The sequence below is a fragment of the Gigantopelta aegis genome, chromosome 10 (genome assembly GCF_016097555.1).
Source record: "Gigantopelta aegis isolate Gae_Host chromosome 10, Gae_host_genome, whole genome shotgun sequence".
Lineage (NCBI taxonomy): Eukaryota > Metazoa > Mollusca > Gastropoda > Neomphalida > Peltospiridae > Gigantopelta > Gigantopelta aegis.
Window position 1 is genome coordinate 46831946 of NC_054708.1, and position 13667 is coordinate 46845612.

The window sequence follows — 13667 nt, forward strand, 5'->3', positions numbered from 1 at the left end:
TGTAGATTTATCATGTTCTGTTACAGATTAAGTATAATGTCATGGCGATGTACCCAGTTTTCACAGAGTGATGACTGTTACATTTAGGAGATACAAGAATTAGTTGGGTCTTGTAGGGTACATGTATTGCTGTAGCAGTACTCTCAGAATGCTTTTAAACTTCATTTTTAAATAATTATAATGTAAATCACAGATCTGTTGTGTTCTTTTAGCATTATTCAATTCTACCAAGACTTTTTAATTTAGGGAAATATTTTTCTTTTTTTTTAATCTATTGGTTGGATCATAAATATTTTCAACTTTTACATGTATGTTCTTGTCAAAAGAACTCTTAAGAATTTCTCACTCACTTAAGATTATCATTAGAATAAATTTCATATATTGTTACCTGTTACCTGATCAATCATTTAATACATGTATGTAGTGAATTGTTCTGGGGGAGTTTTTGGTTGTTTTTTAATTGCTATGATTTTTTTTCTGTTTTGTTTTCTGTTTTAATATATCACATTAAGCAAAATCAGAGAAATATTATTGAATTTTTTTTTTTATTGGACACGTCATATAGTTGGTATAAAATACATGTACATGTAGTTGGCCAAGTTACAGCAAAGATTAAATTTTTAAATGTTTACCTTGGGTTTAGTTTTTTTATCAGTTAATTAATTATTTTTTAAATAGGTAACAGTTATATTTGGCTGGGCCATAGCTACAGCCTCTGCACTGGCTGTTGTGTATGGTCTGTACGATGTCAACAATGGACACCCACTAGCGGTAGACACAGCAGCTTTCTACAATTCTGTCAACAGAACAGTATGGGGAGCTTGTGTTTGCTGGGTCGTGTTGGCCTGTGCTACAGGATATGGAGGTAAATGTCATATTTTTACTGATAATAGAGCAGTTTCGCAAACACACCTTTATTGTTATAGATATTGATAGGTAATCATAGAGGTAACAGTTTGTTACGAATCGTTCAGCTAGTTATTATATGTTATTTTCCCCATAATGAGTGATTGCTGGGGTAATAACAATCATTTCAAGGCTTTCTCACGGTACATAATATATATATATATATATATACAGTGAAACCTCTCAAAATGAGACCCTCTGTAAACCAGAATTCCCTCAAAAGCAGACGTTTTTCATGGTCCCTTTTTAAATATTTGTGCAAAAGGGAACCTCTCTAAACTGGATACCTCTTAAACTGGACATTTTACTTGGTTCTGAGGGTGCCCGGTTTAGAGGAGTTTTACTGTGTGTGTGTGTGTGTATATATTATATGAGAAAAGGAAGAAAAGAAAAAGAAAAAGAGAAAAAAAATATATATATATATATCGGTAGTACATTTTCTTTTTTTCACCTTATTTATGTCCATCCCTATTTATTTTGAATCATGAGGCGTAACCATTTATAAGCTCACCAAATAGTATTTATCTTTTAAACACAAAATATTTTTACTGACAATACCGAACTTGAACCATGATCAACGAATGTGTTCCAGGTATTTCTAACAAATGAAAGTCACTCACCCTGGTTCTGTTTCTCATAAATACACTGTGAGATTCTATAAACTCTTGGCTGACCAGAAACACATGGGATTTGCCAGAACTTGTAAGTTAAATCAGGGCTTGAACTAGGAATTTGTTATCTGTGGAAAGTTTTTAATGCTCACATGAGCCCTTTAATTGACAGCAATATTGTTTATCCAGCAGCAACAAACATGTTATTGATAAAGCCTGTGACCTATGGCAATTCACGTGGCATCTATGACAGTTGCCATTGGTTTCATCATTAAATTTGAGTCCTGGTTTAAACAAGAACTTTTGAGTAGTTTTTAATTACCTATAAAACAAGCCATAATAGCTGCAGATATTTTATAAATTCTGACTAATAACTGTAGGGTCAGTGCCTTTAATAAGATTTAGATCATTTAATTACAGTGAACACTATACACTATACATAAAGTAGGCAGAACAACAAAAAATCACATACAGTGTGATGCTGTCTTATTTTAGGTTACGTGAACACACTTCTGTTATTTCAGGTTACATGAACACGCTTCTGTTATTTCAGGTTACGTGAACACGCTTCTGTTATTTCAGGTTACGTGAACACACTTCTGTTATTTCAGGTTATGTGAGCACACTTCTGTTATTTCAGGTTACGTGAGCACGCTTCTGTTATTTCAGGTTACGTGAACACGCTTCTGTTATTTCAGGTTATGTGAACAGTCTTCTGTTATTTCAGGTTACGTGAGCACACTTCTGTTATTTCAGGTTACGTGAGCACGCTTCTGTTATTTCAGGTTACGTGAGCACACTTCTGTTATTTCAGGTTACGTGAACACACTTCTGTTATTTCAGGTTACGTGAACACGCTTCTGTTATTTCAGGTTACGTGAACACACTTCTGTTATTTCAGGTTACGTGAACACACTTCTGTTATTTCAGGTTACGTGAGCACACTTCTGTTATTTCAGGTTACGTGAGCACGCTTCTGTTATTTCAGGTTATGTGAACACACTTCTGTTATTTCAGGTTACGTGAACACACTTCTGTTATTTCAGGTTACGTGAACACGCTTCTGTTATTTCAGGTTATGTGAACACACTTCTGTTATTTCAGGTTACGTGAACACACTTCTGTTATTTCAGGTTACGTGAGCACACTTCTGTTATTTCAGGTTACGTGAACACGCTTCTGAGGTTACGTGAACACGCTTCTGTTATTTCAGGTTATGTGAACACACTTCTGTTATTTCAGGTTACGTGAACACACTTCTGTTGTTTCAGGTTACGTGAACACGCTTTTGTTATTTCAGGTTACGTGAGCACGCTTCTGTTATTTCAGGTTACGTGAACACACTTCTGTTGTTTCAGGTTACGTGAACACGCTTTTGTTATTTCAGGTTACGTGAGCACGCTTCTGTTATTTCAGGTTACGTGAACACACTTCTGTTATTTCAGGTTACGTGAGCACACTTCTGTTATTTCAGGTTACGTGAACAGTCTTCTGTTGTTTCAGGTTACATGAACACGCTTCTGTTATTTCAGGTTACATGAACACGCTTCTGAGGTTACGTGAACACACTTCTGTTGTTTCAGGTTACGTGAGCACGCTTCTGTTATTTCAGGTTACGTGAACACACTTCTGTTATTTCAGGTTATGTGAACACACTTCTGTTATTTCAGGTTACGTGAACACGCTTCTGTTATTTCAGGTTACGTGAGCACGCTTCTGTTATTTCAGGTTACGTGAACACACTTCTGTTATTTCAGGTTATGTGAACACACTTCTGTTATTTCAGGTTACGTGAACACGCTTCTGTTATTTCAGGTTACATGAACACACTTCTGTTATTTCAGGTTACGTGAGCACGCTTCTGTTATTTCAGGTTACGTGAACACACTTCTGTTATTTCAGGTTACGTGAACACACTTCTGTTATTTCAGGTTACGTGAACACGCTTCTGTTATTTCAGGTTACGTGAACACACTTCTGTTATTTCAGGTTACGTGAGCACACTTCTGTTATTTCAGGTTACGTGAACACGCTTCTGTTATTTCAGGTTACGTGAACACACTTCTGTTATTTCAGGTTATGTGAACACACTTCTGTTATTTCAGGTTACGTGAGCACGCTTCTGTTATTTCAGGTTACGTGAGCACGCTTCTGTTATTTCAGGTTACGTGAACACACTTCTGTTATTTCAGGTTACGTGAGCACACTTCTGTTATTTCAGGTTACGTGAACAGGTTATTTCAGGTTACATGAACACGCTTCTGTTATTTCAGGTTACATGAACACGCTTCTGTTATTTCAGGTTACATGAACACGCTTCTGTTATTTCAGGTTATATGAACACGCTTCTGTTATTTCAGGTTACATGAACACGCTTCTGAGGTTACGTGAACACACTTCTGTTGTTTCAGGTTACGTGAGCACGCTTCTGTTATTTCAGGTTACGTGAACACACTTCTGTTATTTCAGGTTATGTGAACACACTTCTGTTATTTCAGGTTACGTGAACACGCTTCTGTTATTTCAGGTTACATGAACACACTTCTGTTATTTCAGGTTACGTGAGCACGCTTCTGTTATTTCAGGTTACGTGAGCACGCTTCTGTTATTTCAGGTTACGTGAACACACTTCTGTTATTTCAGGTTATGTGAACACACTTCTGTTATTTCAGGTTACGTGAACACGCTTCTGTTATTTCAGGTTACGTGAACACGCTTCTGTTATTTCAGGTTACGTGAACACGCTTCTGTTATTTCAGGTTACGTGAACACACTTCTGTTATTTCAGGTTATGTGAACACACTTCTGTTATTTCAGGTTACGTGAACACGCTTCTGTTATTTCAGGTTACGTGAACACACTTCTGTTATTTCAGGTTACGTGAGCACGCTTCTGTTATTTCAGGTTACGTGAACACGCTTCTGTTATTTCAGGTTATGTGAACACACTTCTGTTATTTCAGGTTATGTGAACACACTTCTGTTATTTCAGGTTACGTGAGCACGCTTCTGTTATTTCAGGTTACGTGAGCACGCTTCTGTTATTTCAGGTTACGTGAACACACTTCTGTTATTTCAGGTTACGTGAGCACACTTCTGTTATTTCAGGTTACGTGAACAGTCTTCTGTTATTTCAGGTTACATGAACACGCTTCTGTTATTTCAGGTTACATGAACACGCTTCTGTTATTTCAGGTTACATGAACACGCTTCTGTTATTTCAGGTTACATGAACACGCTTCTGTTATTTCAGGTTACATGAACACGCTTCTGTTATTTCAGGTTACATGAACACGCTTCTGAGGTTACGTGAACACACTTCTGTTGTTTCAGGTTACGTGAGCACGCTTCTGTTATTTCAGGTTACGTGAACACACTTCTGTTATTTCAGGTTATGTGAACACACTTCTGTTATTTCAGGTTACGTGAACACGCTTCTGTTATTTCAGGTTACATGAACACACTTCTGTTATTTCAGGTTACGTGAGCACGCTTCTGTTATTTCAGGTTACGTGAACACACTTCTGTTATTTCAGGTTATGTGAACACACTTCTGTTATTTCAGGTTACGTGAACACGCTTCTGTTATTTCAGGTTACGTGAACACACTTCTGTTATTTCAGGTTACGTGAGCACGCTTCTGTTATTTCAGGTTACGTGAACACGCTTCTGTTATTTCAGGTTATGTGAACACACTTCTGTTATTTCAGGTTACGTGAGCACGCTTCTGTTATTTCAGGTTATGTGAACACGCTTCTGTTGTTTCAGGTTATGTGAACACGCTTCTGTTATTTCAGGTTACATGAACACACTTCTGTTATTTCAGGTTATGTGAACACACTTCTGTTATTTCAGGTTACGTGAACACGCTTCTGTTATTTCAGGTTACGTGAACACACTTCTGTTATTTCAGGTTACGTGAGCACGCTTCTGTTATTTCAGGTTACGTGAACACACTTCTGTTATTTCAGGTTATGTGAACACACTTCTGTTATTTCAGGTTACGTGAACACGCTTCTGTTATTTCAGGTTACGTGAGCACGCTTCTGTTATTTCAGGTTACGTGAGCACGCTTCTGTTATTTCAGGTTACGTGAACACGCTTCTGTTATTTCAGGTTACGTGAACACACTTCTGTTATTTCAGGTTACGTGAACACACTTCTGTCGTGGAAAGGGATCATCCCACTGAGCCGACTGACATACTGTGCGTATTTGTTACACCCGATCATCATGTTCTACTACTACTACAGTAGGGAGACAACGTTCCACCTCTCAGATATAAATCTGGTAAGTGAAATCTTTAATACAGCATCACACTCGATAATACTTATCCTTAATTAGGAAAATATTTAAATAACCACATAAATTGCTTGTCTATTATACTGTGCTAAGATACATCACAGTGATTAACCCAAAATATATTAAATTCTCTTATATGGAAGGAAGGAAGGAAGGAAAGGTTTTATTTAACGATACACTCGAACACATTATATGTACGGTTATATGGTATTGGACATATGGTTATGGACCACACACATATTGAGAGAGGAAACCCGCTGTCGCCACTTCATGGGCTACTCTTTTTAATTAGCAGCAAGGGATCTTTTATATGCACCATCCCACAGACAGGATAGCACATACCACGGCCTTTGTTATACCAGTCGTGGTGCACTGGCTGAAACCAGAAACAGCCCAATGGGCCCACCGACGGGAATCGATCCTAGACCGACTGCGCATCAGTCGAGTGCTGTACCACTGGGCTATGCCCCGCCCTAATTAGGAAAACGACAGATGTTTAATGAGTCCTGTTTAATGGGAATTCTAGATTGTGGTAGCCCCACTCCCATGGCTAGTGATATTCAATGTTGGGCTAGTAAATAACTACTATTGCCATGCCCGATGGCTAGTGAAAATATTTTGTCATATGTTGCAGTTATAAGTCTATTTTGTAAATATGACTATCCTGCCCCTGCCCCCACCCTGCAATGTTGGTGCTTTTAAGCTCTATCTCCCTCTTTAGGTGACATGTCCGATTATTACTATTATAATTGCTGAATGAAAAGGTTGAATACAATTATCATGAACGTTTATTGTCGTCTTCAGGATTCGAACCCATGTCACCATAGATCTAATTACCTAACAAATTCAGACCAGTTCATAGAGATAAATAAAACTTCATTACAATTAGTTTCAGTTGCTTTTGATGAGTTAGAATAACTTAAGCTGACCATCAAACAATATTTTTGTTTTTCCCTGCCAAAATGGCAGCCATCTTGGATTTGATCATGATAACATCATCACATCAAGTCCTTCCATAGACAACAGTAAAGCATAATTATTTTTGTAACTTTTTGACAATTTTCATTGACATAAAAAGACAAGTGACTGAAACCGTGAGTTTGTTATCCCTACCCCTTATCTCAGTGACTCATTGATACTCGGTAGGTTTTTGAAGCCCCAATTTTAAAGTGCTGTAAAAGACATTCCCCAAGCCCCAGATGTGGGGATTTTTTTTCTGGAACACTATGGGGTGTAGTGAATTATATATACAGTCAGACTACTGTTATTTACTAAAATTGTATCAACTTAAAGTAAAGTGAATTTTTAATCATGGCTGGTAAATTTTAAAAATCATGGCTAGAGGATTTTATAAAAATTCTAGAAGCCCTGTTTTTAATGATATCATTTAGTCATTAACTATGAGTTTTCTATTGTGACAGTTTAACTTGTTCCCGAGAAAACCAACACAATTTTATGAAGATCCTCAGCCTCTTGAATAATACCATTGACACATCAAACACCCAATGCACCTCAGTGTGAATCGATGTGCACCGAGTACAGTTACTTCCAGTGCTTGCTACACTAACTTCGGTTATGATGCACATCGATGTGCTGGCAACCCATTCCACATGGATATGTGGAAGATGGAATTCACTTCCAGTTCTGTTTGGTTATATTTTTTGGTGTGTCAAAGATGAATGACAGAATGTGGATTGATTCATTTACAGTTAAGATGTCACGTTGTCAAAAGCAGTCATACAGTTCCAGACGTGATGTTTTATCAACCCCCCCTGCGTGTGCTGTAACCTCACCGTGGTGCAGGGGTGTAACATTCTCTTTGAGAATGGCCAATACAGCACAAATTGAAGTTTAGAGTAATATTCGGTGTCCGTAAAATTCTGTGATATTTGTATTTGTATGTTTGCACAGTTCTTTACACTGTTTTTGTTTAAACCTTGAATTTTTATGTTGATGTTGATCATCACTTTATTTATTTGCATTACCATAGTTTGACACCCAATAGCCGATGTATTTTTCGTGCTGGGGTGTCGTTAAACATTCATTCATTCATTCATTCATTTTATCAACCCTCATATTGTATCATACCATATTTGGTGTACACGTGTCAGTTCACGTCCAAGCGTTTCGATACACTTTTGCACTGGGTGTGTCAGCGCTATATCAGGGCTAGCTCTGGGTGAGCAAAATGTTTCACAAAATTGTCTATTAAACTTCAAAAATTGCAAAAATTGACAGTGACTTTCTAAAAAATGTCAATTTTTACATGAAATTATTTCGCCAAACTACTTTAAAAATTCGCAATTGGCGAATTTGGCAAGTGCCAGAGCTAGCCCTGAATATGGAATCCACTTCCAGTTCAAAGCACATCAGTGTGCATTCAGGAAAATGAATTTGGTACGTCTCTGGCGTCTTTGTATTTTCATGAAAATGTGGTCTTAAAGACTGAAAGGCTTTTTATTAATTAAAGTTACTGTATTTATAAACATTACATATATGTTGAAGCATTAGGTTTTAGGGAATAACAAATAATTATACTTTAAAATAATTACTTTATTCAATACATTTTTCCTTTTTTATTTTCAGCTTTTCAGTTTCTTTTCTTTCTTGGTGGCAAGCTATGGGGTGTCGTTCATTGTCTCCCTTGCCTTTGAAGCTCCGATGATGGGTCTCGAGAAAGTGTTTTTCAAACGAGAGAAAAACAGTTAGATCTGAGGCACAAGCAAGTGGCCACATTGTGATGTGCTTTCCTTAACGAGCATCTTCATTTTTGTTTATAATGATAAGAAATAGTTCTAATGAAATCTACTTAATAAGTGATATTTTTATAGATGTTACTACCAATATATGATGATTTGATTTTATATTTATTCAGAAAACAAAAGACAATTTTTATTGAAATTTTTAAAATATTGATTTCCCCATTTTAAAATTAATGAATGCATTTATTACCTGGGGGATAACTTTGATATATTTTCCATTTTACTTTTATTTAGAAAACAAAATGACAATTTTTAATGAAATCTTTTAAGTATTGTTTGATTTCCATTTTAAAATTAATGAATGAGTTTATTGCTTGGGGGATAAGTGATATATTACACCATTTTATATTTATTCAGAAAACAAAATGAAATCTGTTGATTATTGTTTGATTTCCCATTTTAAAATTAATGAATGAGTTTATAACTTGGGGGATAACTTTGATATATTAGACCATTTTATATTTATACAGAAAACAAAATAATTTTTAAAATATTGTTTGATTTGCCATTTTAAAATAAATGAATGAGTTTATTACTTGGGGATGCTAATGCTGGTTTTACTGTTGCCAATTGATTTTTACCAGCGATGCCAAGTGGAGACAGTAAAAGAGATATTTACTACTGTATTGTAGCCACAGGTATTTGTTAGTAGGGGGAAAAAAATAAAATGTCTGCCGTATATGTAACAAATGTGGTTTGAAATATTGTATTTTCATTTTATTGTTTTATATCAAGAGAGAGTTCCAGATAGATATGTTCCTTGGCTTTTGTGATGTAACTTTCACATTTTTGTGACGTTAAGTGAATGTGCATATTTTGTTATATTACTTCCAGATGGACATATTTATGGGCATGCATTTTTATTTGGCAGTATGCAGTTACAGTTATGATGTGATGTGGTACTAAAGTAGTCGTACAGTCCCAGATGTGATGATATATCAACCCTGCTGTTGTATCATACCATATTTGGTGTACGCATGCCAGTTCACGGCAAAGCGCCTCTATGACGGTTCTTGGTGAACTGAACATGGCTCTTGCCAACATTAGTATGAAGTGACAGTGCAACCAAGATGAAATAATATATGATTTCAGTATTGGTCCCTATTTTAAAATCACAGATCAGGTCATTGTAGTGGTGGACATCCTTGGGATATTGCGGTTCATCCGACACAACACTGGGTGGATCTGACTCTACCTGAAGTAGTGTTTGGTGTATTACAAAACGCACTGGAAACACTTGTATTTTTTAGTTCACTTGAATTATTCATAATCATTTGAAACTAATAAAGACCGTGAACTCCATTGAAAAATATATTCGAGTATTCCTATCTATTCGTTAATCCACTGTTTGCGATGTGGGTCCAGGTACAGTTATTCATGACATCACAAAAATGTGAAACTCATGAAAGCCACGTAATTACGGTTATCTGGTACTCTCTAATGTAAACATAAAGATAATTATTTTTCATTGTTCAAGATCTTGTATACATAAATTGTAGAACTTTTACAGTTCAAAAATGACTATATTTAGTGTTTCTTTGACATCCAGTAGCCGATGATTAATAAATCAATGTGCTCTAGTGGTGTTGTTAAACAAAACAAACTTTATATTTAGTGTTTCTTTGACATCCAGTAGCTGATGATTAATAAATCAATGTGCTCTAGTGGTGTTGTTAAACAAAACAAACTTTATATTTAGTGTTTCTTTGACATCCAGTAGCTGATGATTAATAAATCAATGTGCTCTAGTGGTGTCATTAAACAAAACAAACTTTATATTTAGTGTTTTCTCCCAACAAATTACAATTTTCTGTGGCATTGTTGACCCCATGAATATTTGTTAAATTTTACCAGGGACTATAAACTACAGCTCAAGGTCACAGGCCGTTATAACAAGTATTGCTTTTTTTTACTATTTCTTTGAAAAAAAAAGAAGAAAAAAGTTTTCTACAACGTATTAATAGATAGTTTTCTAATTAGCCATGTTTTGATGCTCACAAATGTTTCTTATAAATTATATATAATCATATATTACTTTTGTACATGTATGTATGTAGTTTGTTAATTGTTATTTTGAGATACTTGTTGCCACTAATAATATATTTTCTTGTATATTAAGAGTATATAGTTATCTACATTGTATTTTTGTTTTATTAGTGTACCAATATATATTATAATATTAGAAATGTTATTGGATGTAGTACTTTTTTACTGGCAAAAGAATGGGATTCAGGATAGAAGGTGCTTTAAGTGAAAGAATTTTGAGAGTGTAGAATGGTTTTTCTTTACCTTTATCAAAACTGTTTGCGGTGTTTTGTTTTTTATTTTATGCGATAAATAGTGACTGTGTGATGTGGTAAAAGTTCTTCTTTGATGTAAATAACGAAGAACAAAGATTGTTCAAATGGTTTCTATGAAAACTACGTATTTTGTATTTGTAACATAGGACAGAATGAGGGACAGTATAGTTGTTTTACTTCTTTCATTTAGGCGCAGTATTTTAAAAAGTTTTTATTATTATTATTATTATTATTTCAGAAACCAGGAACTGGCCTTACTGCATGTAGTGCTTGATTACACATATTAAATAAAAAACACTTACTTAACACTTACTTAATGTTAAAGTTATAGTGCCAAATTTACAAAGCCTGTTTTAGACTTAAACGTGTAATTACTTACATTTACAATTCTTAAACACCTACTTTTAAGAAAAACAGGCTTCCTAAATTCGGCCCATAATTTTGTATGCTGTGTTACAGTTTTTACTTTCGACATTAAGTCATCAAACTCCAACGAATTTGCCATATTTTTATATGCAAAAAATTGCCTAATTTTTATATTCTGCAAATGAACCTTGAGCATTTCAGATACATTGTATTGGTTTTATACATACATTAGGGATCTATATTTTACATATTGTAAAACAGTTATAAGTTATTTACTTAAAATAATTTTATTCTTTTAATGTTCTTTTGCAGCAAAAACATTTTGTCTTGTACATGATGTTTAACTTTCTATGTGCACTTTTATTACGGTATTGTTAAATTTACAAAGCCTGTTTTTCTTATATGCAGAAGTTTAAGTATTCTAAATGTATGTACCGTTGTTACACGTGTCGAAGATATAAACAGGTTTTGTAAATTCGGCTCATTATCTTTTGACATGATATATTTACACATTACCTGCAAGTATTGAGCAATTTTGTTTGTGTTTTATTAATCAAATTTATTTTAGTTCATATGTTGTTTTTTTATAATGATACTAAAAAATATTACTTTACTTTGCTTTTATTCTAAAAATATATAAATACTTGAATTTCCTTTTTTATTAAACATTTAAAATTTTTATTTAACACTTAATTACATCAGAGTTAGATCTGTTTATTGTACAAAAAGATCTTTAAAATTTTATTCAACACTATATTACATCAGAGTTAGATCTGTTTATTGTACAAAAAGATCTGAACGTTGTAAATTCTTGGATATAGAGAACAGGTTAATGATGTAGAATATTAGCTTCCCAACAAGATAAAGCCAGTATTTATTATTAACCTGTTCTTCTTTATTCAGCAGTCAAACAAATTAAAAAAAGAGTGTGGGGTGTTTATTTATTTATTCCTAAAAAATTTCTACTATATGCTGTATTGAAATTGTTGATCTAAATGCAAGCAATTGAAAATTTAGTCCAAAGTAAACCAGACAAGTCTGGCTTTTGTCACATGACAAGCGATAATGTTCTAGTAACAGTCTATCACTTTACTTTAACAAGTCATCGTAGTCTGCCAATATAAACAATGGTTGAAGAGTTAAAAAGTAAAAAGTTCACTGGTCTACCTGAATGAGATATCGAAATCTGTCAGTTATGGCAGATATTTTATGTAGTAGAAATTGTACCATCAGACTGTCTTGCCTTCAACATGTTTAGAATGGACAGATTGGTGAGACATATTTTGATAGTTTTACAGTTACATTGATTGACAAGATGATGCATGAACCTCAATGGGATAAAAACATGAAAATAAGTTGAAAAATAAGTTGAAAAATAAGTTGAAATGATAAGATGGTGTCCAACACATGGTTATTTTCACATTTGCTTTTAATAGTGAGAGAGAAAACTCAGATGGAATAGCAGCAAGGAATCTTTTATATATATTTCCCCTTTAACAGGACTGTACATACCATGTCCTTTGGTATACCAGAAAAAGAAGACAGGCAGACTCAGGGTAATTGATCCTACAAACCATTACACCTCGGGTATTATGCCCATAAAATATATAGAACAGTGGTATGATTTGTTATAAAATACACAATCATATGTCAATGTTGGTAGCTGAACATACATTGCTAATTGAAGATTTATTTTTGTATATTGCAGTTTAGTTTGTCATTTTATAACATGTCACTGTAATCTCTCTGTCTTATTTTTCAGTTTTCTGTTGTTTAGTTTGATCTTGTCAATAAAATATTTTGTGTAGACACACCAAGTCTTTATTTTGATTGACATTTTCAGTTCTTGGAAGCAAATTTCATAATAGGATTAACAAGCTGTTGAAATAGTTAAAGGTTTATTTGTAATAATTTTTGTACTGGGGTGTCATTAAACAGTCATTCATTATTTGTAATAAAGGTAAAGTTGTAGTCAATTTCAGTTTTCTGAAAATTAATTGAAAATTCAGCATTAAAATTGCTTTTTTAGCTAAAAGGAAAAAGGATAATGTATTTCATGAACAGTAACATAATTTGTGTTTTCAAATAGTTTGGAATGTATTTTATTTGACACTTTGCGGCACTAAAATGAAAACAAAATCAGGAATAACACTGTTTACTTGTTAATAGTATACAAAGTATACAGTAAAATAGATTTAAACCATATAGCTGATAGTTAGCTATTTTACTGTAAGTTAATCTTTAAACAATAAAGACTATTAAAGTACCATCCGTTACAATAATTGTTTCTTTTTATATTCATTTGGTGGTTACAGATACAAATGGAAGAACAGCTTCAGAACAGAAAAAAGTAATCTCAACAGTTGTCTTGAGGAACATTTTGAAATGAAATCCACTAGATCTACATCTAGGAGAAAGAAAGA

General features: G+C 34.1%; 1 protein-coding gene across 1 annotated transcript in view; it reads left to right on the plus strand.

The window, feature by feature from the left end:
* Positions 1–10240, plus strand: part of LOC121383002 (nose resistant to fluoxetine protein 6-like) — a 41338-nt gene extending 31098 nt beyond the window's left edge. The window contains exons 13-15 of the mRNA XM_041512725.1: positions 679–865; positions 5662–5804; positions 8403–10240. Of these exons, the coding sequence (XP_041368659.1) occupies positions 679–865; positions 5662–5804; positions 8403–8525 (453 nt within the window). The 3' untranslated portion in view covers positions 8526–10240. The remainder of the gene's footprint in view (positions 1–678; positions 866–5661; positions 5805–8402) is intronic.
* Positions 10241–13667: the final 3427 nt, after the last annotated feature.